Source organism: Delphinus delphis, chromosome 13 (assembly GCF_949987515.2).
Source record: "Delphinus delphis chromosome 13, mDelDel1.2, whole genome shotgun sequence".
NCBI classification, from domain to species: domain Eukaryota; kingdom Metazoa; phylum Chordata; class Mammalia; order Artiodactyla; family Delphinidae; genus Delphinus; species Delphinus delphis.
The window spans coordinates 11,808,678-11,835,250 of NC_082695.1; the positions used below are offsets into that span (position 1 = coordinate 11,808,678).

Genomic DNA, 26,573 nt, shown 5'->3' on the forward strand with positions numbered 1-26,573 from the left:
TTTTTTTCCTTCGGTACACGGGCCTCTCACTGTTGTGGCCTCTCCCGTTGCGGAGCACAGGCTCCTGACGCGCAGGGTCAGCGGCCATGGCTCACGGGCCCAGCCACTCGGCGGCACGTGGGATCTTCCCGGACTGGGGCACGAACCCGTGTCCCCTGCATTGGCAAGCGGACTCTCAACCACTGTGCCACCAGAGAAGCCCTGATTTCCCTTTTAACAGAAAGGGAGCAGGGCTCCAGTGAGGTGCCTTCCGTAGGCAACCACATCTTTCTACAATTTAATAACAGTACACGGTCACGGTTGCCTGTCTAGGTGGGCAAGGCCAGGGGTGATCTTCAGTTTTCTTTCAAAGTAAAGAAATATGAGTACAAATGGAAGTTGATTTCTTATTCATCGTACGTCTGTAGACTTTGCTGTGGTACAGGGGGTGAGCAAATGGGGCAATAAATAATGATGGTGGTAAAAGAAAGACTAAAACTGGGAATCAGTGGTGAGCTCTTAAAAGGAAACAGGATCTGATGGTTTTTTCCCTGAGGATTACCTGCTGCAAAAGAACTTTCTGGAAAACTGGTGCAAGTCAAGATTGTTTGAAAGTCTCCAGTTAGAGAAGCATTCTCTTTCCTTCAGTGAGCTGACACCAGGCCTCCTATCCTCCACCCTTCCTCACCCAGCGGTCCAGTGGAGAGACAGAGCAAGGTCCCTCCCCTTCCAACAGCTGCACCGTGGGCCCTGAGCCTTATGCACTCATTGGCCTGGGCGACACTTTTTCCAGTATGTCCCCAAGGTGCAAGCCCAGCCCTGGTGCCAAACGTCCCCCTCTCTCCGCCACAGATCTGCCATCACCATATTTCCCCAGAGGACCGACGGCAAGCATGACTTTCGAGTCTGGAACTCCCAGCTCATCCGCTATGCTGGCTACAAGCAGCCTGATGGCTCCATCCTGGGGGATCCAGCCAGCGTGGAGCTCACAGAGGTGCGTGCCCCCAGTCCTCCCCCAGCTGGTCTCTCATCCTCCCAAACTGTCTTTATCCACAGACTTTTCTTAGTTTAATATTATTGTAGGGAGAGTGGTCGGTGAGGTACAGCTTACTCACCTCCAGAGCTCCTGCTCTGTTTGCCTCTAGTCCTGCTGGTTCTGCTACAGCTGGTCATTTGGTCATTTTCAGGCCATTACCTTGCCCGACCCTCATGATGGGAACTATTGCCCCATTTCACAGATGAGTAGACTGAGTCTCACCAAGGCCAAACACATTATCCAAGGCCACTAAAGGAGCAGAAGAAAAGCTAGAAGTACAGTTCCAATCTCCTGCCTTCCCCTGGGAGGAGAGGAACTGACATGTGGAAGCCATGTCTGGCATCATCTTTTCTGAGTTGGGTAATATGTCAGACTCATACCCTTCATTCATTCATTCATTTCCTTGTACAACATTTCTACCTACCCAACCCCTCTCTGGACAGACTGGACTCTCCAGTATCACCACGGTTGCTGGCAGCCCAAGTCAGTTCATAAAAGCCACTAGGAACACGAATACCACCTTCTCCCCATCCAGGGCTCCTTCCAGGTGGTGATGTGGACAGATAGCACAGGTAAGGCCTGGAAGCTTCTGCCAGCTATGCCCACAGGAGACATAATAGGCAGAGCCCACGCCTGGAATATCTCACACACACAGACCTGGTACCTCCTTTATTTGTCACCCACTCAGCCGCCATTCTGCTTTATCTTCGTTCTTTCCTCAAACCCCCCTCAAACTCCACCCCACGAGGGAGCTGCTTAGGCCAAGGGCTACCGCACACCCTCATGGCTGCTGACTTCATTTGCAAGTGGCTTTTCTTACTAAAATATTATTATCCTGGGGAGGGGACTATAACCAGGGCGACCAGGAGTCAGACCTGTGTCTTCTAGCCTCAGCCAGACTCTCTGCTCCACTTGGCTGACCTCTAACTGTATACTTGGCTGACCTTGTCCTTGTGGCCACCGGAACAGAAACACCATGGCCTCTCCCTCTCCTTCTGTCTCCAGAAACCTCACTGACACAACATGTTCTAAACCCACGCTTCTGTGCTTCCTCTGTCTACTAACTCAGCAGAAAGAGTCACCCCAAACATAACCACAGAATTGTAACTTTCAAAACCCCTCACCCAGTACGGCAGCCACTGGCTGCATGTAGCTAGTGACCACTTGAAATGTGGCGAGTCCAAACTGAGACATGCCCTAAGTGTAAATAACACGGTCTCAGAGACAGAGAACAAAAAAAGAGTGGAAAAGATCTCATTAGTAATTTGTATCTTGATTACCTATTGAAAAATAATATTGTGGATAATATCGGGCTAATCTATTTCTATTTGTTAATAAATTAATACATTTATTGTATTAATAAGTATAGTTAATTTTATGTTAAACATCTTTAAATATATTAATTTTAATAATTTATTTAATAATTTATTATTAAACAGTTGGTGTTTAATTAGGTTATATATTATAAATTTTTATATTTTATTGGATTAATAAATGAATTACATATTTAATTTTAATGTCAAATATACTATTAATATATTAATATTATTACCATTAATATATTAATATATGCCATATATATTATATATATGCCATATATAATAATATATTAATACATAATGATATTAATATTTGATACAGTAATGCTTTAGCACAGTATTAATAAATTACTGTTACTATAATTAATTACTATTACTATAATTAATATCGTGCTATAATTCATAATTATTTAATTTTTTTTTTTTTTTTTTTGCGGTACGCGGGCCTCTCACTGCTGTGGCCTCTCCCGTTGTGGAGCACAGGCTCCGGACGCGCAGGCTCAGCGGCCATGGCTCACGGGCCCAGCCGCTCCGCGGCACGTGGGATCTTCCCGGATCGGGGCACGAACCCGTGTCCCCTGCATCAGCAGGCGGACTCTCAACCACTGCGCCACCAGGGAAGCCCCATAATTATTTAATTTAATTAAATATTATTGAAATTAAAACTTTTGTAAATGATATATTACTTAAATTATTTTCACTGGGTTTTGCTCTGGGTTTGTTTTTTTTTTAATTTTTAAAATGTGGCTGCTAGAAAATTTTAAATTACTATGTGGCTCGCTTTATATTTCGATAGGATAGCTGCTCTAACAGATGCATTTTATGTGGTCATTCTGAGACATCTGCCCTCATCAAATCTGGTAGATTTTCTTCATGTCTTAGGCACCGGATGCAAACACTTCCGGAGCAAGTGCGTAGGCGTGCCCAACCCTGTGCGAGGGCACCACAGATGCACGAGTCAGTTCAGCCCTTGCTCCCGGAGTTCCCAGTTGGCAGGGAAGACCTGGAAAACATAACCAAGTGAGGGGCTGGAGGACACGTTTGCTTTCTGTCCCGTGGGACCACAGACAGTTATACTAGTTACGTGATGATGGCAGGGAGAGCTTCATAAAGAAGGTGGCCGTGACCCAGAGCCTCCAGGGGGGCTGCTGGCAGGCTTGCACTGGCACCTCTGCCCCTCCCCCCATTGCTATTGTGTCTGGAGGGTCTGGGGCATGGTGGCCTGACCTGGCGGGTCTGGTTGCAGATCTGCATCCAGCAGGGCTGGAAACCCCCAAGGAGCCGCTTCGATGTCCTGCCACTCCTGCTCCAGGCCAACGGCAATGACCCTGAGCTCTTCCAGATTCCTCCAGAGCTGGTGCTGGAAGTGCCCATCAGGCACCCCAAGTAAGAGGGACTGGCATGGGCTGGGTGAGGGTGGTTGGATTTACCCAGTGCCCCTCTCTACCCAACCCTGCACCCCCGGCTCTCTCTGCAGCCCAGACGGAGGCTGAAAGGGGGTCTTGGTTCCTACCCTCATCACGGGCCAGGGCAAGGTGCGCTCCCTCAACATCAATAATTCCTCCTTCACCAGCCTAGGGACCACCATCTTTTCTGAATCAAAATCTCCCTCCTTATAAGTCAGATAGAGAAAGACAAATACTGTATGATATCACTCATATGCAGACTCTAAAAAATACAACAAACTAGTGAATATAACAAAAAAGAAGCAGACTCACAGGTATAGAGAATAAACTAGTGGTTTCCAGAGGGGAGAGGGGCAATATAGGGGTAGGGGACTAAGAGGTACAAACTATTATGTATAAAATAAATAAACCTCAAGGAGATATAGTAAAACATAGGGAAGATAACCAGTATTTTATAATAACTATAAATGGAGTATAACCTTTAAAAATTGTGAATCACTATATTGTACACCTGTAACTTATATAATATTGTACATCAACTATACTTCAATTAAAAAAAAAAAATCTCCCTCCTTACCCCACTCCTAAGCCATCAACCTGGACCTGCCCTTTTTCCAACCCTAAGGGCTGAAAGAGCAGAAGCCCCTCCTGTGTCGTTGTGGGCACAAATTTTAAATAGAGGGAGCCATTTAAAACTCTATGTGACCTGACGCAACTCAAGGTCAAAAGCAATTTGGGGCCAGGATGGGGCTGTGAGGGCTGTGGCCAGCAGCACAAATAGAATTTACACTTTTCGAGAGTAAAGAAACTCCACAGTAAGACCCTGGCCTCAGGGGCAAAATTGATGGGGGAAGCACCAAAAAAAAAAAAAAAAATCAATCATCAAGATAAATAGTATTTTAATGTAATATTTTTTAAAATAAAAATTAACTTTTTAAATCTATCAAAACTTTAAACAAAGACCAGGTTAGGGCTGAAATTAGGGTGAAACAAGTGAGGCGAGTTAGGGCAAGGTGGAAGCTTGTCTTTATTTAAAGTTTTTATTTTTGTGGGGTTATTTTTGCGATATGCGGGCCTCTCACTGCTGTGGCCTCTTCCGTTGCGGAGCACAGGCTATGGACGCACAGGCTCAGCAGCCATGGCTCACGGGCCAGCCGCTCCGCGGCATGTGGGATCTTCCCGGACCGGGGCACGAACCCGTGTCCCTTGCATTGGCAAGCGGACTCCCAACCACTGCGCCACCAGGGAAGCCCTATTTAAAGTTTTGATACTTTGTTTGTCATGGATTTTTTTTGCATTAATTTTGATTTTTTTTAAAAAAACATTGAATTAATTTGGAATATTGTGTAAATAAATTAATAATATTGATATTGATCCCTGGGTTTGTTGGTGCCTCCTTAAATTTTGCACCCAAGGCTAGTGCCTTACTTGCCTCACCCTAGTCCAGGCCCTAGAAAGGGAGCAAGTGTCCTGAGGCTCCTGACACTGCCCAATATCTGGAAACTTACCCAGTCTCCCTGGTGAAACTTGGCCTTCATTCATTCATTCACTCATTCGATACTATTCATTATTCCCAGTCTGGGCCAGGCATTGTGCTGAGTTTTGTAGGTGACTTGGTCCGGGCCTCCATGGTGCTTTCAGTCTCAAGGAGGAGATCAGTTACCCAAATAACCACTTAATTCCAATAAAGTGCTGCAAAATAAATTTTATGGTACCTAGAGGCATAAAGCTTCCTGACCCAACCCAGATCAGGCATAAGGGAAGGCTTCCCAGAGTCAATAGCATTTTAGCTGAGAATGGAAAGGTAGGTAAGAGCTGAACAGGCACAGAAGGAAAAGAGAAGGAAGGAACTGCCGTGCAAAGGTCCTGAGGTCAGAAGGAACTCAGCAATGCTCACTTTCTCCTGGATTCACCTTCAGGGTGGGTTTAGGAGATAAACAGCAGCCCAAGGCAATGGTTTCCAGGCCTGGATGTCCATCCAAATCACCTGGGAAACATGTTAAAGTGCATATTCTCAGGCCCCAGCTGTGGAAGCTGTGATCCTACAGGTCTCACATGAGCCCAGGAATTAGATTCTGGTATAGTAAGTCCCAGTCACTCACTGGCATTTCAGCATCCCCAGACTAAGGATATCCCGCCTGTGTGTCTTCCCATGAGGCTCCTGCCCCATGGTGAGCTGGGCTGTGTTGCTCTCTGCAGGTTGGAGTGGTTCAAGGACCTTGGGCTGAAGTGGTACGGCCTCCCCGCTGTGTCAAACATGCTCCTGGAGATCGGCGGCCTGGAGTTCAGCGCCTGTCCCTTCAGCGGCTGGTACATGGGCACAGAGATTGGCGTCCGCGACTACTGTGACAGCTCCCGATACAACATCCTGGAGGTGAAGTCCCTTCTTGGTCGTCATGATGCAGAAGCAGAAGGCAAAGGGGATGGGCTCAGCTGTCCTGTCCCACAACTGAGCTTTGGGGCTTGGAAACTAGAAGAGGTTAAAACAGAATCTGCAATTCTGGGGATGCCCCCTGGCCTTTCTGAAGCCTTGCATGGCATTAAGAGTATGTGTACTACAAAAAAAACAAAAAAAGAGAAGAGTACGTGTACTATGTGCTCGGCAGCACTCCAAGCACTTTGCGTGTATTAGGTGCTCATTTAATCCTTACCACAACATCCAGGTGTGATAATTCCCCTTTCACAGATGAGGAAACTGAGGCCTTTGGGAGGGTTAAAATGAGGACGAGCTCAAGATCATACAGCTAGGGAGTGGCAGAGCTGGGATGTGAACCCAGTCTGGCTTTTTTTTCTCCCCCCCCCCAACCCCGCCGGCAGTCTGGCTTTATGATCCGAGTTCATACGCATTCCACTGCACTGCCTGTCAGTGTCAAGCCTTGTTAGAAGGTTTTGAGAACGACCCATGAACATGGGACATTTTTGGTCTCTTTTCTTAAAAAACAAGGCTTGACAGTGATTCCCCACCATGTACATTTCTGGGTGGAGGTTCTGATTCTCTCCAGGGCTGAGTCATCCTGATCTACAAAAGAGTGCTGAGGCGGACTGCTCCCTGGAGCTCCACTTTGGTGAAAGCGTCAGGATTGCTGTGGTTTTGTCAGCAAATGTTGTCTGGAACCACAGTCTGCTGTGATTGGCCTTGTTTCAAAAGAGGACACTGAGAAACAGAAGTTAAATGCTGAGCCTACGTCACACAATAAATAAAGCACAGGGCAAAATTCGAACTCGGAAACAAGCATTAGGTTTATACTGTTAAAATCCATGGGTGTTCACCTGGGTGGACCTTAAGGGCATTATGCTAAGTGAGATAAATCAGACAGAGAAAGACAAATACTACGTGATCTCACGTATATGTGGAATCTAAAAAAAGCCAAACTCCCCAAAACAGAGAGTAGAGTGGTGATTACCAGGGGCTGGGGAGGCGGGGCAGGAGAACTGGGGGAGATGTTGTGGAAGTGTACAAACCTGCAACTAGCAGATAAATAATTCCTGGAGATTTAATGCACAGTATAGTGATTATGCTCAACAGTGATACTGTTATAAATTTCAGAGTTGCTAAGAGACTAGATCTTAATTGTTCTCACCACAAAAAAAGAAATGATAATTATGCGATTGGATGAAGGTGTTAACTAACCCGACAGCGGTAATCATATTGCAATATATAAATGTATCAAACCAATATCTCTCACACCTGAAATACACATAATGTTATATGTCAATTTTATCTCAATTTTTAAAAATTCCATGGGTGCTGGCCTGGAAAACAGAACCAGGGGTCCTCAGCCTCGCCACACACTGGAATTACCTAGGGAGTTTTATTATGCTGGGGTCCCACTCCCCAGAATTTGGATGAAAGTGCTCCAGGGTGGAGCCCAGGCACCAGTAATTTTCAAAGCTCCCCAGAAGATTCTACTGGGAAGCCACTGATTTATACAAACTCCTGGCAGGAAAGGAAAAAACATTTCCAGGCAATTTCCAGAAATGTGGCTCAAGTAATATTTGGGAATTTTTAAAGTCATATATATATATTTTTGCACTTTCTTGCAACTAATTTCTATTCTTTTAACCAAAATAATGCTGTAGAAGTAACAATAGCAGCATGACTGGCTGTACACACTCTCTTCTTTTATAAAATAACTCAAGTTTTATATGTATTTGTGTAAAGCAGTGAATTTCTTACTCTCTGTGTTTGTATCATCGCTAAAAGACCCCAAACAGACCCTAACACCTCAGCCTCAAAAGAGTAAATTAATGTCTGCTTTCGTGATCCCTGCTTACATTTCAGTTGCAAAGAGTAGTCACTGGGTAACTTAAATGAGACACGCTCCCACCCCAGCCTTCCAGTTCTAACTGCCATTATGTACAAATGTTGACATCTGGGGCTGGGAAGCGATTTACCCAAACTTGAGAAATTGTCACATTCTAACCCCATAATGAGACCTAGGTTCCCACAAGTGACTAGAATTGACAGAGGAAGTGAGAAGCCAGGCTCTAATTAATGGATGTGCTATTGGGTCTTCCCTACTCCTGACATCAGCTTATCTGGAGCTGTAACCTAAATGTCAGGAGTTTTTTCTCCAAGTAGTTTTGCCAAAGGAATCTTCTGGCTGGGGAGCCGCTCCCAGGTCTTGGGCGTTAGGCATCTCCCTGGGCTCCAGCCCCGAGGCCAACTGGCTCTGTGGCCTGTGAGCAAGTCTCTGCAGCTCTCTGAGCCTCAGTTTCCTCATCTGTCAAGTGGAGTAGGCAGGCATCCCCATGAACTCAAAATACCCATGATCTAGATTCCAGGCAGTAACCACTCTGGAGGTGGAACAGGATGGGTGGAGAGCTTTTCCTACTAGAAAGCAGCTCATGTCACTCCCAGACCCACATCTCTCCTTAAAGTCCCCCAAAGACCCTCCTCATCATATTTGGAATAAAATCCTCACTCCTTAGCACATCTAGCGTAACCAGTCCTGCATCTCTCTCTCACCAACTCCCCCTGGCTCCCTACCCTCCAAATACACTGACCTTCTTTCTGTACCTCAGCGCAAGCCTGATCCCACCCCAGGGTCTTTGCATATGCTGTTCTCTCTGCATAGAACATTCCCTCCCAAGATTTACAAATGTCTTGCTCCTTCTCATCATTTGGGACTCACCTGTATGCCACCTCTGCAGTGGTCCTTCCCTGACTATCCTGGTTCAATTCATCCTGCCCCCATATCCCTCTTTATCCCATTTCCTCACCTTATTTTCTTCCTAGGAATTAGCACTCATCACAATATTAACTATTTCTCTCCCCCACTAGAAGGTAAGCTCAATAATAAAAGGGCCAGCCAAGTCCCTCTAGTCTCTTGATGTTACCAGTGGGTCCTCAATAAAAAAAAAAAATTTGAGTAAGTGAATTAGTCTGCATATGAGTTGATGAATTAATTAAGAATTTCATTGGTGACACTAGCCCTGTCCCTCTTTAGTCTGAAATCCAGAGGTGCCCCAGCCTATGAGTCTGTGTTTCCTTCCCCTTTCAGGAAGTGGCCAAGAAGATGAACTTGGACATGAGGAAGACATCCTCCCTGTGGAAGGACCAGGCGCTGGTGGAGATCAACATCGCAGTGCTGTACAGCTTCCAGGTAGCGCCAGGGCACACCTCCTGGCTGCCAAGCCTCAAAGGGGAACTAAAACGTTTCAGAGTCTCGGGGCAGAAGGTCAAGAGCTCAGCTTCCAGGAACCATCCTTGCAGGGATCTGCCTACCAGTGAGGTGTACTTCCCATCATGCATGCCTTTCTCCCCATGATGCATCTTGGGTGGGGACCATTTGAGAAAGAGGCAAAAAGATAGGGGTTTTGTGACTTGTTGCTTATGATTTCTTTTTTTATTTTTTATTTTTTTTTTTGCGGTACACGGGCCTCTCACTGTTGTGGCCTCTCCCGTTGCGGAGCACAGGCTCCGGATGTGCAGGCTCAGCGGCCATGGCTCACGGGCCCAGCCGCTCCGCGGCACGCGGGATCCTCCCAGACCGGGGCACAAACCCATGTCCCCTGCATCGGCAGGCGGACTCTCAACCACTGCGCCACCAGAGAGGCCCTGCTTATGATTTTTTAGAATTGAAATGACAAACATCTGGGACTTCCCTGGTGGTCCAGTGGTTAAGACCCCACACTTCCACCGCAGGGGGCATGGGTTCCATCCCTGGTAGGGAAACTAAAATCCTGCAGGACGCGTGGCGTGGCCAAAAAAAAAAAAAAAAAAGAAATGGCAAGCGTCATCTGTGTCTTGCCACTTCTTAGGCATATTCAGCCTTTCACCCAACAGAAACAGATACTCATCATCAGCATCAGAAGCATAGGTGCCCCAATGCATGTGGCTCCGTGATAAATGCTATTACATACAGTGTGATAGCTTTAAAAATTATCGGCTAAACCATGACACTTTTGAGAGCAAATGGGGGGCACCACTAATCATTGTAACAGTACAAAGACATAATCTGGGATTCTCCTGGGCAAACCAGGAGGCCCACAGAATAGAGGTCACTCTCTGTAGCAGAGACCAGCTCTGTCCTCTGAGGGTGATGGTTTGGGAAGCTAGACCCTCATAGACATACATGGGAGGCCTCCACAGGCAGTAGAATGAACATATCAAATCATGTATAGACATGAATATAAACCATAGGTCCCCATGTCAGGAATAGGGAGACTGGGTATACTGGGGAATGTATATCCCAGGGAAGAGACCAGTTGAGATGGGATGAGGGAGAAGGAGGCCCCCTCCCTTCCCTCTCTACCTTGGAGGCGTGAAGTTTTAGGAATTGTTGAAAATGAAGGAGGGCTTTGGTGGACTGGTACGAAGATTGGCGAGCCAGAGGCAGCAGAGGTGTGAGTGAGATGAATGATTGGAAAAGAAAAGTGCAGGAAAGGGACAGAGTTTTGTGGGCAGAAAGGGAAGACACTGCCTGGGCAAGGTGAGAATCCAAGCCAGCCGACTACAACGGGCCCTGCAGCTGGGTTACGCGGACATTCAGTCCACCCAGCTCTGCTGTGATTGACTTGTTTTCATTTTAATAAACTCATCCTTATTACTTAAAATTGTTTATTTTAAGAGGATTTTGTGTCACCATCATAAATGGAGAGCCAGTACCATTTGCCATAAATAGAAGAGAATTGTAAATTTAAATAAATATATAAACAAATACACACAGGGAAACAACACAAAGTTGTTGGATTCTAGTTGCCTGAGCTTCCGCTCTCATTAAAAAAAAAAAAGAGAGAGAAGGAGGAAGGACAGAGGAAGATTGGCAAGAGAGGTGTTTCTCCCGGGTCTAATCAGGATTGAAAGAACAATGCAGAGAATCACCTGCCTAGAATCATCTCCAGGACCAGCCTTTGGGAAACACTGCTCTATGGGCAGGGGAGTCCCAAAATACCCCAGCTGCTCTTTCCTCCTGACTCCTTGTCCCCTCTCCTCCCACAGAGTGACAAAGTGACCATCGTTGACCACCACTCTGCCACCGAGTCCTTCATTAAGCACATGGAGAATGAATACCACTGCCGGGGAGGCTGCCCCGCTGACTGGGTGTGGATCGTGCCCCCCATGTCTGGCAGCATCACCCCCGTCTTCCACCAAGAGATGCTCAACTACCGACTCACCCCCTCCTTCGAATACCAGGTCCTGCCCCTCCCCACCTCTTTCGTGCTGTCTTCAATACCCGGTGTGTGTGTTATGATCAGAGCACGTCTCAACTCAGACTTGCATTTCGGATGCTCAAGTGTGGCCCCCATGTTGACCAGCACAGCTCAAGCTGAAAGACGAATGGAGATGAAATGAGTAGTCCGGGGTCACGAGGAGAGGGTTTGAGAGGGATTCTGTGGGATGAGTGGGAAGGTCTAGCCGGACAGTGCAGGGAGGCTGCACCAGCCACTCTGTGCCAGGACCCCTGGGGTCACCACTGACAGAATCGTTCCCTTCAAGGGCTAAGGGTTGGACGTAGCTGGACAGCCACAAGCCCCCAGGGAGCCCTGAGCAACTCCCAAGAGGAGCCAGGGTCCCTCACTGCAGTGACAATAGTCCTCTCTTCCCAGCCTGACCCTTGGAACACCCACATCTGGAAAGGTACCAACGGGACCCCCACAAAGCGGCGAGCCATTGGCTTCAAGAAGCTGGCAGAGTAAGTCTCCTAAAGTAGGTGGGGATGGGGGATGGATGTGCCCCCGCATTCAGAGAGCCCCAGAAAAGAAGGCTGGAAACATGCTTGCACCCCTGCCCTCTTGTGTGACATGATTTCTCCATTTTCTCCAACCCCCTCGTGCCTCCTTTGCCTCCGAGTCTGGGACGCAAACATCACCATGACTCTTCTCTTTCCCAACCTCACTTTCCTCCCCCCACTTTCCTAAATTCTTGTCCTGGAGACACAGTTGTGTTGATAAACCAGCTCTCCAATTAGTAAAGTTGGCCATAATAATGATAATAGATTTGTAACCTTTGCCAGTTTCCGTGGTGTAAATACTCCCACTGTGGCCAATTTCAAGGTCTCAACAGGAAGTCACTGAAGCCAGAGTCGGGAGGAGCTAGGACAAGCTGGCTCCAGCCCACCGCTGCCTAGAGAGGCCTCTCGCCCAGGGCTGGGTTTCATTTCACTCGCTCAGTCACTCATTCAGCCAACAAACGGATACTAAGTGCCTACTCGGTGCCCGGCACTGTGCTGGGCTCCAGAGATGCCATGATGAGCCAGATAATGTGGTCCCGCCCTCATGAAGCTCACAGCTACCACCAAGGAACGATTCATGGGGCCATAAAATAGACGTCAGCCAGTTTGGGAGGTCAAAAGGGGCTTCGCGCAGGAGATGACAATTGAGCTGAAGAATGAAATGAATAAGACTTCACTGAGAAAAGGAGGGAGGGAAGCGGGTTAGGGACCAAGGCTTTTGAAGAGTAATTGTCCTGAAGAACTCGTGGTCAGCCAGGGGACCGGCTGACAAGTGGGGTGGGGTTCACAGATGGTTTAATGGGGATGCCAGCTTTCTGTCTACAGATAGAGAACTCCCTGATCCACTCAGCAGAGACCCTCCATTTGGAGCTCACTTTTTGGCAGAGGGGCTAGTATGCACCGAGCTGCTTAGTCACTTTCCTCAGCCCCTTGGGTCCAGCTCTCAACAGGTGACTGGTAGATCTTGCAGGGACTGAAACCTGGATCCTGGCTCCACTAATGTGGTCCACAGGATCTCTCCCTTCTCTCCCTCCCTCCCCTTTCTTCTTCCACCTAACTTTATCTGCGGCCAGGCGAGAATGCATCAGCAGCCATTCTTTCCCTAACAAGAGCATCACAAATTCTCAGGAACAGCAGCCTTTGGCTTCAGTTCAGTTCAAACTGTTTCTGAGGGAGGGAAAAATCTAAAGAATTAATTGCGCTGTTAAGTTCGGGGTAGAAACAATGGGAGTTAATTATAGATGCTTTTTTACAATCCGATCATTCAAAGGGAACCCTCCAGGCACCTTTTATTCTCTTCTGTTTCTCCCCCTTTAGCTCCGCAGTGTGGGTGGTTTCCCTGATTCTAAAAAATGATGAATTTACCACCGATAATCCCCAGGTGGGGGTAACTAGCAATTTGTCTACTCAGAGATTCCTAGTTAGAACAGGGATGCTTGCTCGGAAGGTGAACCCAGGCATTCATAGATGGGAAGGAAGAAACACTGGTTCTGAATTCTCCATTTAACTAGAAAGAGCCTCGACTTGACATTTAAACTCCCCAGGGCTTTGGTGGTAGCAGTATGTTTAAAATCCATTCCTTCTTTTGATAGATACATATTTAGTGCCTGGTGAGTTTCAGCCTCTGCAAGACCCTGGATGTGCATGGCTGCTTCAACCAGACTTGGTCCTTCCTTTGTGGATTTATGAACCTCTAAAATCCCTTCTAGCTCAATACCTGCTGATTTATTAGTGATTCGTTCTCTCTCTCTCTCTCTCTCTCTCCCCACCCTCTCCCCCTCTCTCCCTCTCTCTCTCTCTCTCACACACACACACACACACACACACGCACGCACACGCTCACACACACACATGCACACACACACGAACGTAAGCCCCATGACAGCCATTTCTCTGTGTTTCCATTCCTATAACAATACCTGGCACATAGCTAGGCACTCAACAAACACTTGATGAATGAACAAATGAGTGAAGGAATGACTCATCATCTTTTGGGGCAATGCTTGGCAAACCAAGGTTCTCAAGACCGGGATCAATTAATCAAGTAACAAACTAATAAAACTAACCATGTTAGCTCGTGACCAGTTGGTCTGGAGTGACTTAAGAAAGGGATCAATATGGCACCTAAACTTGCACTTTGAGTATCCCTGAAGGCATCAAAGATTAGGAGAGAAAGTTCATGGATCATGGTTCTTGCCCAAAAGTCCCAGTGTGGCATCCTCCCTCCTTTCTGCATTTCCCATTTTCCTCTCCATCCTCTCCCCTCCAGAGCCGTCAAGTTCTCAGCCAAGCTGATGGGACAAGCCATGGCCAAGAGGGTCAAAGCTACCATCCTGTACGCCACAGAGACGGGCAAATCGCAGGCTTATGCCAAAACCCTGTGTGAGATCTTCAAACATGCCTTTGACGCCAAGGTGGGTAGGGGGCAGTGCCAGCTCTCTGACCCTTCATGGTAAAGTTGGGAAGGGGAGAGAAGGAATTCAGCAAAGAAGAATCCTTTGAGAATGGGTGATAGCACATCTGAAGATGCCCATCAACTCACTCACGCACATTTGCATATATTTCAGCGGACTCTGATGCTCCTCTCCCTGGGAACCCTCCAGGAGTCCGGGAATTATAACCCCCATCCCAAGAGCAAAATACTAGAAAGTTTATGAAAGACAATTCTGGAGTCAGTTTGGGAAGCTCTGCCTTTAATACAATTCAGTGGGTTTCTTTGCTGCAGGAATTCTCAGAGCCTTTAATCTGCATGTACGTGTTATCATTCCCAGAAGAGGAGAGAAGAGAATATAAATGTTTCCCAAAGATCTTTGCTTATGGATCACTTACTTTTTCTTTTTTTTTTTTTTGCGGTACGTGGGGCTCTCACCGCTGTGGCCTCTCCCGTCGCGGAGCACACGCTCCGGACGCGCAGGCTCAGCAGCCATGGCCCATGGACCCCGCCGCTCCACGGCATGCGGGATCCTCCCGGACCGGGGCACGAACCCGCGTCCCCTGCATCGGCAGGCGGACTCCCAACCACTGCGCCACCAGGGAAGCCCGGATCACTTACTTTTAAAGAGCATCTCAGGAGACTAGCCTTCCCTAGAACCTACTTTGAGAAATGTTGCTCAAGTAATGCTAAGATATAGGGCAAAACAATCTTTCCCTGAGGCGGGGATCTCAGACCTGTTTGGCCCAGGTCCTCCACACTGCTGTACGGAGGATTAGAAAGGAAGCGGAGCAGACAATTGGTCAAATCCAGCTGGGTCGTTCCCAGCCTAAATGTGATCAAGAAGATTCCAGCATCCTTTGGTTGTAAGAAGCCCAGGAGTCTTAATCAAGATCTGTATTTACGGGGGCTTCCCTGGTGGTGCAGTGGTTGAGAGTCCGCCTGCCGATGCAGGGGACGTGGGTTCGTGCCCCGGTCCGGGAGGATTCCACATGCCGCGGAGCTGCCGGGCCCGTGAGCCGTGGCCGCTGAGCCTGCGCGTCCGGAGCCTGTGCTCTGCAACGGGAGAGGCCACAACAGTGAGAGGCCCGCGTACCGCAAAAAAAAAAAAAAAAAAAAAGATCTGTCTTTACTGACAGCCAACCCATTGCCCCAGACTCTCTGTAGTCCTTCAGGCCACAGGTGACCACAGAAAGGTCCCACACTGCCAACAAGCTATTAGTTCTACCCACTTGAGCCCATGGAAATAGTGGCACCCAGAACCTTTGGATCTCCTTCCAGAGGAGATGGCTCAAGATGACTCATCTTCTTCCTCTCTCTCTTCTCTTCCCCCATCACTTTGTTCTCTCCTACCCCTTCTCTCTTCTCATCACCTTCTTCCTTCCTCTCCCCACCCCTCATTCTGCCACGTAGGTGATGTCCATGGAAGAATATGACATTGTACACCTGGAGCATGAAACTCTGGCCCTGGTGGTTACCAGCACCTTTGGAAATGGAGACCCCCCTGAGAATGGGGAGGTGAGATGAGCTTCTACCTGTTCTGGCACGTGTTTCCATCAGCAGAAAAGAGGGGCATCGGTTACACCTGCTATTCAGTAGCAAATCCTCCAAAGCCTCAAAGCCAGTGACCTCAGTTTGGGTCCAAGTTCTGCCAAGATTGGACAATTCCAAGTCTTCGGTCTATGGGTGTCCACTGACTAGCCGATCCCTAGTGAAAACGCTGTCACCCGAGTGAGCTACCTCTTTGGAATGGATGCTGCAAACAAGAGCTTGGTGTCCCCTGCTCCAGATGAAAGAAGCAGGGACAGTATTTTTGTAGAAAGCCACAAAGGGGATTTGTGTGCTGGGGGGAGGTGAGGGGAGTCCACACCTGTAGCCCTTTATAAACAGCCCTCTTCCACATGCAGCACTGCTGCCCAGCCTGAGCCCCCGACGCCCTGGCCCCCGGGCATCAGGCTCCCCTTTTGCCGGTTAGGTCCCCAGAGCCTCTCCCCGCCCCCGTTCCAGATTTCATCACGCCTGCCTCACATTTTGCTTGTCTCTTTCGGCCTCCAGAAATTTGGCTGTGCCTTGATGGAAATGAGGCACCCCAACTCTGTGCACGAGGAAAGGAAGTAAGTGAAAGACCCGCCAGTGTCACATGACACCCCGTGAGGGTAACTGAAAATTGTCTTTTGGCATCTGGGGCTCACATCTGAGTTCTGGGTAGTTTTGTGACCCGAAGTTCATTTGTGACTGATTTTAGCCGGTGGGCGTCTATCGTCCTCTGGGGCAGATTATTTGGTCTTTGGTCTCTTCACAGCCCTGTGCCTCAGTTTCTTTTTCCATCACCCTGGGTTTATTCCACCTGCATGAATTTTCTAATCTGTAAGAATCAAATTAGAAAACAGATGTCAGCGTCCTATGAAAAGTTGTGCACTGTGTAAATACCAGTTCTTACCATGGCCGCCCTTTGGAAACGTACATTCAGAATCAGTGAGTTTGTTTCCCTAGAACTTTTCCATCTGATGGAGTTGCATCCACTAACGTGGAGGCTGACCTCAAAAGATAGCTCGGGAATTCCCTGGCTGTCTAGTGGTTAGGACTTGGCGCTTTCACTGCTGAGGGCCTGGGTTCAATCCCTGGTTAGGAACTATAGGATCCCACAAGCTACACAGTGCAGGCAAAAAAAAAAAAAAAAAAAAAAAAAAGGATATCTCATAAGGTGAAAAATGCCTGAGGTCAAAAGATGTTCCTGGTAAAACGGCATCTAACATGGTGTTCGGTTCTAAAGATATTTCATAAGGTGACAAACACCCGTAACCAAAATTACCCTTGAAAAACCCTTAAATCCCCCCGAAGTAGAGAACATAAGGCATGTGCGTACAGAGCTGCCTTTCTGTGAGAGCACCTCAGTGTTTCCTCCACCACGGAACAGGTCTTAAGTTGGGCATTGGATGCCATGGCTGGCTGGTGGTTAGAGACTGTGTTCTGCACAGCATCCCTCTTGGTTTTCTTTCAGCCAAGCACACGTTGCCAAACTTGCCTACATTCCATATCCAGGGGACAGCTGAGTCCCTGGTGGTCAGCCTTCCTTCTGTGCTCAAGGCCAACATCTTAGTCCTCCCTCTCCCTGCCTCTCTCCTTCCCACCCTATCCTGGTGGCCTCCGGTAGGTCCCCCTCACCCCTCCTTCAGGGAGAGATAGGGCACCATCCATTCTCCCCTCTAGGTACCCGAAACCCTTGCGTTTATTTCCCCGTAAAGGGCCTCCCCTCCCCCGAGGTGACACAGAAGTCCACGGTCTGGCTGCAGCCCGTGACAGCCAGCGCAGGTAGAACATGTGTGTGCGCGCACTCGCCTATGCGTGTGCGTGCACACGAATGTGTGCACGTGTATGCCTTGCGTTCACGTGTGTGCATAAGTGGTGTGAGCGCTTGTGTGCACGTTGGTAGGTATGTGTGCGCATGCCCAATGCTGCAGCAACCAAGGCCACACCCAGGTCTCAAGGAGACCTGAGTTCTAACCCAGGCCGTGACACTAACACGCTGAGTAACCTTGGGCAAGCTGCTTGACCTCTCTGGGCCTCGTCTTTCTCATCTGCCAAATGGGGAGAAACTACCTCTGCCCCAACCACCTCTGGGAGCTGTTGCAAGGATCGAAGGATAATAACAAAGAGGAAAGCATTTGGAAAAACCTCAAGCCTCATACAAACACAAGTGCTGTTATTTTTACCCCACAACCGTCAACCATCCTTCCCACACTAACAACACAGCCACCCCCTGATATGTTACAGGACTTATTTGGAGAAGTGACTCAATGTGACACTATTTTTAGGGCAGCAAATACACTTACATATATTTAGAACTTTCCTGATGCTGGAGCGAAAACTTTGAAGAACATCCAGCTTAGGAACCCTGCTGCCAGAACGTGCAATTTCTTTTTTTGTCTTTTGCACTCAGATTTGTGTGTTGAGCTTTCGTGTTTGGGGTTTTGATTTGAGGGTTTTATGGAGTTTTTTAGTTTGGGGGTTTATTGTGTTTTGTTGCTCTTGGAGACATTTTTGGTTTGGTCTGGTTTGGTTTGGTCTTTGCCTTATCTGAGAACAAGACTTACCACTTTTAAAGGAAAACTGGAAAACCATTCATGGTTGGTTTTTTTTTTAAATCTCGAGGCTCCTGGGCCTCTGGTGCTGAGGTCCCAATGACATCTTTCTTCCCCTTTGAAACAACTTCATAAGAAATCCATTCTCTCTTCAGGCTGTGTCCGTGCTGAACATTTTTCGGTTTACTTGAAATGTGAAATGTGAGAGACCCTTGAAACGTCTAAAGACCAAAACTTTATTGAAAGAGAATGTTGTGATGGTTACCAGTGGGGAGAGGGAAGGGGGAGGTGCAAGATAGGGATAGGGGATTAAGAGGTACAAACTATTGTGTATGAAATAAGCTACAATGTTATATTGTACAACACAGGGAATATGGTCAATATTTTATAATAATTATAAATGGAGTATATAACATTTAAAAATGGTGAATCACTATATCACACACCTGTAACTTAATATCGTACATCAGCTATACTTCAATTTTTAAAAATGGAAAAAAATTTTTAAAAAGAAAGAGAATGTTGAATGGGGTAGTCCTGCACCATCCAATAAACCTTTCTACAGGCATATAAATGTTCTGTATCTGTACCATCCTGTACGGCAGCCACTAGTCACTCATGGCCGTTGAGAACTTGACACGAGGCTAGAGCACGTGGGGAACAGAATGGTTCATTGTATTGAATCTGAGTGAATTTAACTTGAAATAGCCACACACAGCCAATGGCTACTGTAGTAGACAACACGAGTGTAGTTCTTGGCTACTCAGTGTGAGGAGAGGAGACCAGCAGCATCTCCTGTTAGAAATGCAGAATCTGAGGCCCTACCCTGGACCTACTGAATTGGGATGTGCTGCTTAACAAGATGTCAGAATGATTCCTGTACTCATTAAAATTTGGGAAGCAAGGAAACGTGGTCTGATGGGCTAAGGAATGGACTGTTCTTTCTTTCAAGTGTGGTCCGAAACTTTTCTCTTTTTTTTTCAGTTTTAATTTTTTTTTATCGAAGTATAGTTGATTTACAATGTTGTGTTAATTTCTGCTGTACAGCAAAGTGATTCAGTTATACATATATATACATTATTTTTCATATTCTTTTCCATTATGGTTTCTCATAGGATATGGAATATAGTTCTCTGTGCTGATACAGTAGGACCTTGTGGTTTATCAATTCCGTATATAAAAGCTTACATCTGCTCCCCCCAGCCTCCCACTCCATCCCTCCCCCCACCCCCTCCCCTTGGCAACCACCAACAGGTAGCATCAAACGATGTCTAGGTGTCATTTTTGGCAGGCAAGGGTGAGTTGATACATTCTAGACAAAGCCATAGGTGTGTTATGGTCTCACTCAAGACCCAAAGGAAGGCCCTAGAACCAGGACTGGTGATTTGGAGAGCCATCGGGTGTTGACCCCAGGAGGGGGCTCCAAGCCAGAGCTCACAGACTCTCTTTCATCTTGGCAGGAGCTACAAGGTTCGTTTCAACAGTGTTTCCTCCTACTCCGACTCCCGCAAATCATCGGGCGATGGGCCGGACCTCAGAGACAACTTTGAGAGTGCGGGACCCCTGGCGAATGTGAGGTGAGCGAGGGGCCCAGGGTGTCAGGGACGACGAAGGCTCTTGCGGAGCTGGACTGAGTTACAGAGTGGGCTCTTTCTTGGAGGCCGGGGGTGGGGGGGTCTCCCTTCCATGTCTGTTTATCCCTTGAATAACCAGCTGCACTCTGGCTCTTTGGGGACATCCTGCCCCCATTAAAGCACACTGCCTGGACCCCTCCTGTGACCTCTTCCTATCACACTACTTCAGAGCCCCTGTCACCCAAGTTTCACCCCATCACACAAATTTCACATCATTTGTGCTGAAGGATGTTAGTGCCCCGCACGTCACTCAGCGAGCTCCCTTTGTAAGTGCTGTTACTGGAGAATGAACTTGAGTTGGTGTCCAGGAGTCTCAGAGTTCAAGTGAAAGTTAACACAGGTTAATATCTACTCCTTTTAAATCTACATTCATGCTTTTCATCTCATTCTCCTCTCTTCTGGGGACACACTACCATGACCCAGTGGTTCCCACCCTTGGGTGCTCATCAAAATCACCTGGAGGTGTTTGCAGTATACAGATAACCAAGCCCCACTTCCAGAGATTCTGATGTAGTTGGTCTAAAATTGGACCCAAGCATTGCTTTTTCTCTTTTTTTAAATCTCCCTAATTGCCTCCAATGTGCAGTCAGATTCAAAAAAATACTGTCCTGACCCCGTGTCACCCTAAAGCATAGTCACGTCCCATGAGAGCGTTTTAGATGGTACATGGACAGAGGTTTTATATTTCAATGGTTGTGAATATGATTTAATGGGTATTTGGAAAGAAAGAAAACTGGATGTCAAGCCCTTGGTTTGACAGACATTGGTTAAGATGAGGCTTGATGTAAGCAGTGTTGTTCAGGCCCGGCCACGAATCTCTTAGACCTTCACCAACTGAACCTTCTCCACACCGGCTCAGGACAGTGCTTAGCAGACGATAGAGATCACAGGGTTCCTAGATATTCAAGTATTGTTTTCATCGGTACCCTTTTTTTGGGGGGGGGGGGGCGGTGCTGAGTCACGCGGCTTTCGGGATCTTAGCTCCCTGACCAGGGATCGAACCCGGGGCCATGGCGGTGAAAGTGCTGAGTCCTAACCACTGGACCACCAGGAAAGTGCCCATCAGTACGCTTGTTAATAAACTTTATTTATTTAAAGTAGTTTTAGCTTCACAGCAAAACTGAGGAGAAGGCACAGATTTCCCATATACTCCCTGCCCCCCCGCACCTCACCCCACCCCCACCCACACACACACAGCCTCCTCTACCATCAGCATCCCCCACCACGGTGGTGCATTTGCACAACTGATGAAGCTACACTGACACACCATTGTCACCCAGGGCCCATAGTTTACACTAGGGTTCACCCTTGGTTCACCCTTGAACTGATGGGTTTTGACATCAGTTCATTTTCTTTAGCTCGACGTTGAAACATCCATGGTTTGATGGTCAGACCTATTTTTCCCTTACTAAATCTACCATGGCATAGAGCTGGGGTGGGCAAACTACAGCCCATGGGCCAAATTCAGCCTGGCCACTGTATACTTTTGTACAGACCATGAGCTCAGACTGGTTTTTACAGAAGAACAATTACAATTTATTTGATGATAGAAAACATTACCTTTGAACCCCAATTAAGCAAAATGCTATCCCCCCAAAAAAGAATTCCATTCTTCTCATTAGTAGACATATATAACTAAAAAATTGTACCCAGCAACTATTATTATTGTATTTTTAATTTTGTCCAGAATCATGCAGGAATATATTCTTTTTTGTCATATGGGTATCTACGTAATAGCTTTGATTTTCCTTCTTGTCCTACAAGCCTGAAAATATTTACTGTCTGGCCCCATGTATAATAAGTTTGCCAACTTCTGTTTTGGAAGCTTAAAATAGGAATTTTGAAACCATAAGATGAAGACTGTGATGAAATGTGAACCTAGGAAGTGGCTGTGACACAGGCCTTCAGGTGCATCAGGAAGCTTGTTAATGAATGAATCACCCAGACCAACTCTTAGTGAACACCAGTGGGTTTGAATAGCCAGTGAGTACAAATTAAAAGCAAAGTAAACAGCACTGCTAAGTAAATAATAGTATGGGTGGTAGTCAAGTATGGCGGATGTCTCGAACGTAGTAACTATTGGAGGTTCGGGGAACAACCAATAGTTGCATGGTTGACTAGCAAGGCATGACTAGCGCGAAGAGTTTCCAAATCTGTGTTAGGCTAAGGGATGGCTGGGAGGCAGAAGTGCTGCTTCCTGCATCCTTTAACCAGTCCTCTCCTGGCCACCTGCTCCTTCCACCTGTCAGGCCACTGCCCTGCGGGGAAAAGGTGAGGAATCCAGCTAAAGGAGGATTGTGGGTGAAGGACTGCTGGGGAAACATGCTACCTAATCCCACATCCTTCCCTTGGAAAGGCTCTGGAACCCCGGGGAAATAAGGGCAGGAGAGGAGAGGAGAATGAGATGAAAAGCATAAATGTAGATTTAAAAGGAGTAGATATTAACCTATGTTAACCTTCACTTCACTTCTGAGACTCCTGGACCCCAACTCAAATTCATTCTCCAATAACAGAGGGTCCCTTCCCAACTTGCCCCACCTCCTTCCCTCATCCTCCGTCGCAATCTTTCACCACCCTGGCTCCATCATTCTAAAAAAGAGATTCGAGAGCAGAGCCAGACCCTGTAAGGAGTAGGCTTGCCTGAACTGGCAGTCACCACGGAACCCTCCAACATGGGAAAGAAGCAGGTTGGGGTGTTGTTCGTATCCCACTTATAAACCTGTCCATCCAGTCCCAGTGAGGTCAAGACCCACAGCCAGGACCAAGTCCTGGAAATGTGACATCAAGTCTCTGCAGGACTGAGGGGCCACCTGGGACACAGCCCCCCACTGCCCAGACTTCAGAAAAATCTCATTAACTTGACGCCCATTGATTCAAACACCGACACTTTCTTGGTGGTATCTATGCAAAGAGATTTTGTGAAGCAAATCGATGTCACAGATATTGCAAGGGGTGGAGCCAGCACGTTTATAAACCTTTCAATCCCTTTTAGAAGAACCTGTTTACACACCAACACTGGATGAGTTAATGACAAGTCCTGATCTCCCCGTTAACACAGGTCCCCTAGAACTGCTATGCTACGGTTTTCATTCTCTTTGTACTTAAAACTAACCTGATTGGATCATGAGTAGAGTCAAGTCTTCCTCTAATGTAGACTCATTTCCCCAATTAGTCCAGCTTAGAAGTGGACACACAAGAAACAGCCAATTGTTCTGGGTCACCACTGTCCCCAACTCATCCTCCTTAGGACCAACTGGGACTTCTCTCCTGAGGACAGTAATACCTAACAGAGACCAGAAGGAAGGGAGAGCAGGGCTGGGGGCTCCCAGGCTTAAAGACGGCCTTCCCCAGATGGGCTTGGGGTAGTCTGACCATCACGGGCTAAACACCATCCTTCTGGAGATACCAGCGGTCTTTGTCTGCTTGGGCAGCCATAACAAAATACCATGCACTGGGGGACTTCAACAGTAGAAATTTATTTTCTCACAGTTCTGGAGGCTAAAAGTCCAAGATCAAGGTACCAGTAGGATTGGTTTCTGGTGAGCCATCTCTTCCTGGCTTGCAGACAGCCACCTTCTTGCTGTGTCCTCACATGGCCTTTCCTCTGTGAGCATGTGGTGGGGGGAGAGAAAAAGGGAGAGCTCTCTGGTGCCTCTCCCTCTTCTTAAAGGACACCAGTCCTATTGGATTAGGGCCCCACCCTTATGACCTCATTTGACCTCAGTTACCTCCTTGAAGGCCCCATCTGCAAATATAGTCACATTGAGAGAGAGTGCTTCAACATATGAATTTGGGGGGACATAACAGTCCATAACCCCAGACACCCCCCCACAACGCCGCCCTAGTCCCCTAGCCTGGAACTTCTGTTGTCTTTTTGGCAGGTTCTCCGTGTTTGGCCTTGGCTCGCGGGCGTACCCTCACTTCTGCGCCTTTGGACACGCCGTGGACACCCTCCTGGAAGAGCTGGGTGGGGAGAGGATCCTGAAGATGAGGGAGGGGGATGAGCTCTGTGGGCAGGAAGAGGCTTTCAGGACCTGGGCCAAGAAGGTCTTCAAGGTAACCATCTACCCAGATCTCAGAGACCCAGGGGGAGAAATCATGTCCCCAGTGACCCCCAAGGACAGAGTACCTAAACCATCAGAGATAGAAGAAACTTGAGAAAATCCTTGGTACTTCCCTCACGTATCCAACCAGGAGACAGCTTCAAACAATTCAGATGAGTTTGGGTGGTCCTAAGATACACAATTTCCAACCAGAATCCAACCTCCTGCATTAAGGGTAAAGAGTTGGTCTATAAAAAATTATAGAGTCTTGGAATTTCAGGGCTGGGAGGAATCCATCCCTCACTCACATTTGGTAGACAAGTAAACAAAAAAAACATAGTGTTGGTTAACCAAACCAGGGGGCCATGCCTCGGGCTGGATCTCGGATCTCACCCGTTTGTCTGCTTCGACAATTCTTATTCCTCTTGCGCTAGATCTTCAATGACCTATACGGTAGCCACTAGCAACAAGTGATCATTTAAATTTCAATGTAGACTAAGTAACATTCAATATGATGAATGGATACATTAAATGTTGTGTGTCCGTACAATGGAATATTATTTGGACATAACAAGGAATGGAGTGCTGATGCACGCTACAAGGATGAACCTTGAAAACACGCGCTGAGTGAAAGACCCCAGACACAAGGGACACTTACTGTATGATTCCATTTACATGAAATGTCCAGCATAGGCAAGTCCATAGAGACAGAAAGTAGATTCGTGGTTGCCAGGGGTTTGGTGGCGGGAGTGGAGAATGGGTGTGGCTGCTAACGGGTACAGGGTTTCTTCTGGGTTGAGGGAAATGTTCTGAAACTGGATAGTGGTGGTGATTGTACAACCTTGTAAATAACATATATACAACTGGATGTACATTAAGTAGAATTTAAAATTCCACTCCTCGGCTGCACAGGCCACATTTCATGTGCTCAACAGCCACTAGTGGCTAGTGGTTACCATATGAGACAATTAGAATGTTTCCATCACGATAGGACATCCTATTGGAGAGCGTTATTCTAGATATGAGGTCGAGAATAAACGAGCAATGGTCTCCATGTGCATGTGGGGCGTGGTGCAATTGGCCATCCTGGGGAAAACAAAAAAGCAATGAATGTGGACCCACCTTTACCTGCTCCTTCTTTGGCCCTGGAATGTCTTGTTTTCAGCAGCCCCAGAAGAAAGGGGACTGTGCAACCTTCTGTCAGTCAGTTGACACTTTTCATCCTCACAAAGGAGCAAAAGGGGAAACTGAGGCCCCTGAGCTATAAGGATATGTGAGTGAGGAGGCTGTGTTGATAAACTTGTGCCAGCATTTCTTCCTAGGCAAAGAGAACCAAGATTACTTGGCTCTGTTTATACCTGGAGATAATTGTGTTGTTCTTGACTTCAATCGGGCGACATTGGGCATCCCAGAAGCAGGGCCTGTTATAAGCTATCATACCCTTTAAGCTATCGCATCCCTCATGCTCCCAGCCAGCTCCCAGCCCTACCAACCACTAAATCTACTTTGTGTCTCTATGAAATTGCCTATTCTGGACACTTGATATGAATGGAATCATAACACGTGGTCTGTTACAACTGACTTCTTTCACTTAGCTTAATGCTTTCCTGGTACATCCACATTATAGCATATATCAGGACTTCATTCCTTTTTACAGCCAAAATAATATTCCATTTTATAGATATACCGTATTTTATTTCTCCACTCATCAGCAAATGGACATTTGGATTATTTTAAAATCAACATGAGGCCCAACAATGGTATTAAAAAAACCTACCTTTGAAAACCTTTGGAATTATCCATGGTTTTTAACCTCCAAAAATCTGAATTCTGGACAGTAATTCTTAGAATCAGTAAAGTTGGGGAACTTATGAACTTGGCAAAAAAAGAAAGAGAAAAATTTTATACGCAGGTATCCAAACATGTAATATATTCTGCCTTCACTATAGTTTTTAAATCTTTAGAGGAAGATAGGAAATTTCTAAGGTTTTTACTTTCTTGTTTAATGTTAAGCCTCTGCAAAAGTTGGTTTTAGAAATAAATGACATAAGAGAGTTACATATTAAATAGAGGTTAGGTCCCAAAGTCAATAGTAAATGTGGTATGTCCAGCCCATCAAAGGCACTCAAAAAGGGTGGATTGGTTGACAAGTGGATAAATGGATGGAGAGAAGGATGGATGGATGGAGGGAAGGAAGGGAGGAAGAGAGGATGGAGGGAGGATGGGTAGATGGATGGAGGAATGGATGGATGGGTGGATGAATAGAAGGATGGATGGATGGATGGAAGGAGGGAGGGAAGGAAAGGAGGAAGGGAGAAAGGAAGGAAGGGAGGAAAGGAGGATGGATGGATGGATGGATAGGTGGATGAATGGACGGAAGGGAGGAATGGAGGGAGGGAGGGAGGGTGGGTAGATGAGTGGGTGGATGGGTTGATGGGTGGGTGGATGGGTGAATGGGTGGAGGGA

General features: G+C 47.1%; 1 protein-coding gene across 1 annotated transcript in view; it reads left to right on the plus strand.

The window, feature by feature from the left end:
• NOS1 (nitric oxide synthase 1) overlaps positions 1 to 26,573 on the plus strand; it is an 86,148-nt gene that overhangs the window by 40,626 nt on the left and 18,949 nt on the right. The window contains exons 7-18 of the mRNA XM_060029297.1: positions 832 to 973; positions 3,581 to 3,720; positions 5,940 to 6,114; positions 9,245 to 9,346; positions 11,185 to 11,379; positions 11,793 to 11,878; positions 14,187 to 14,331; positions 15,762 to 15,866; positions 16,404 to 16,462; positions 17,559 to 17,660; positions 19,891 to 20,007; positions 23,946 to 24,120. Coding sequence (XP_059885280.1) covers positions 832 to 973; positions 3,581 to 3,720; positions 5,940 to 6,114; positions 9,245 to 9,346; positions 11,185 to 11,379; positions 11,793 to 11,878; positions 14,187 to 14,331; positions 15,762 to 15,866; positions 16,404 to 16,462; positions 17,559 to 17,660; positions 19,891 to 20,007; positions 23,946 to 24,120 — 1,543 coding nt within the window. The remainder of the gene's footprint in view (positions 1 to 831; positions 974 to 3,580; positions 3,721 to 5,939; positions 6,115 to 9,244; positions 9,347 to 11,184; positions 11,380 to 11,792; positions 11,879 to 14,186; positions 14,332 to 15,761; positions 15,867 to 16,403; positions 16,463 to 17,558; positions 17,661 to 19,890; positions 20,008 to 23,945; positions 24,121 to 26,573) is intronic.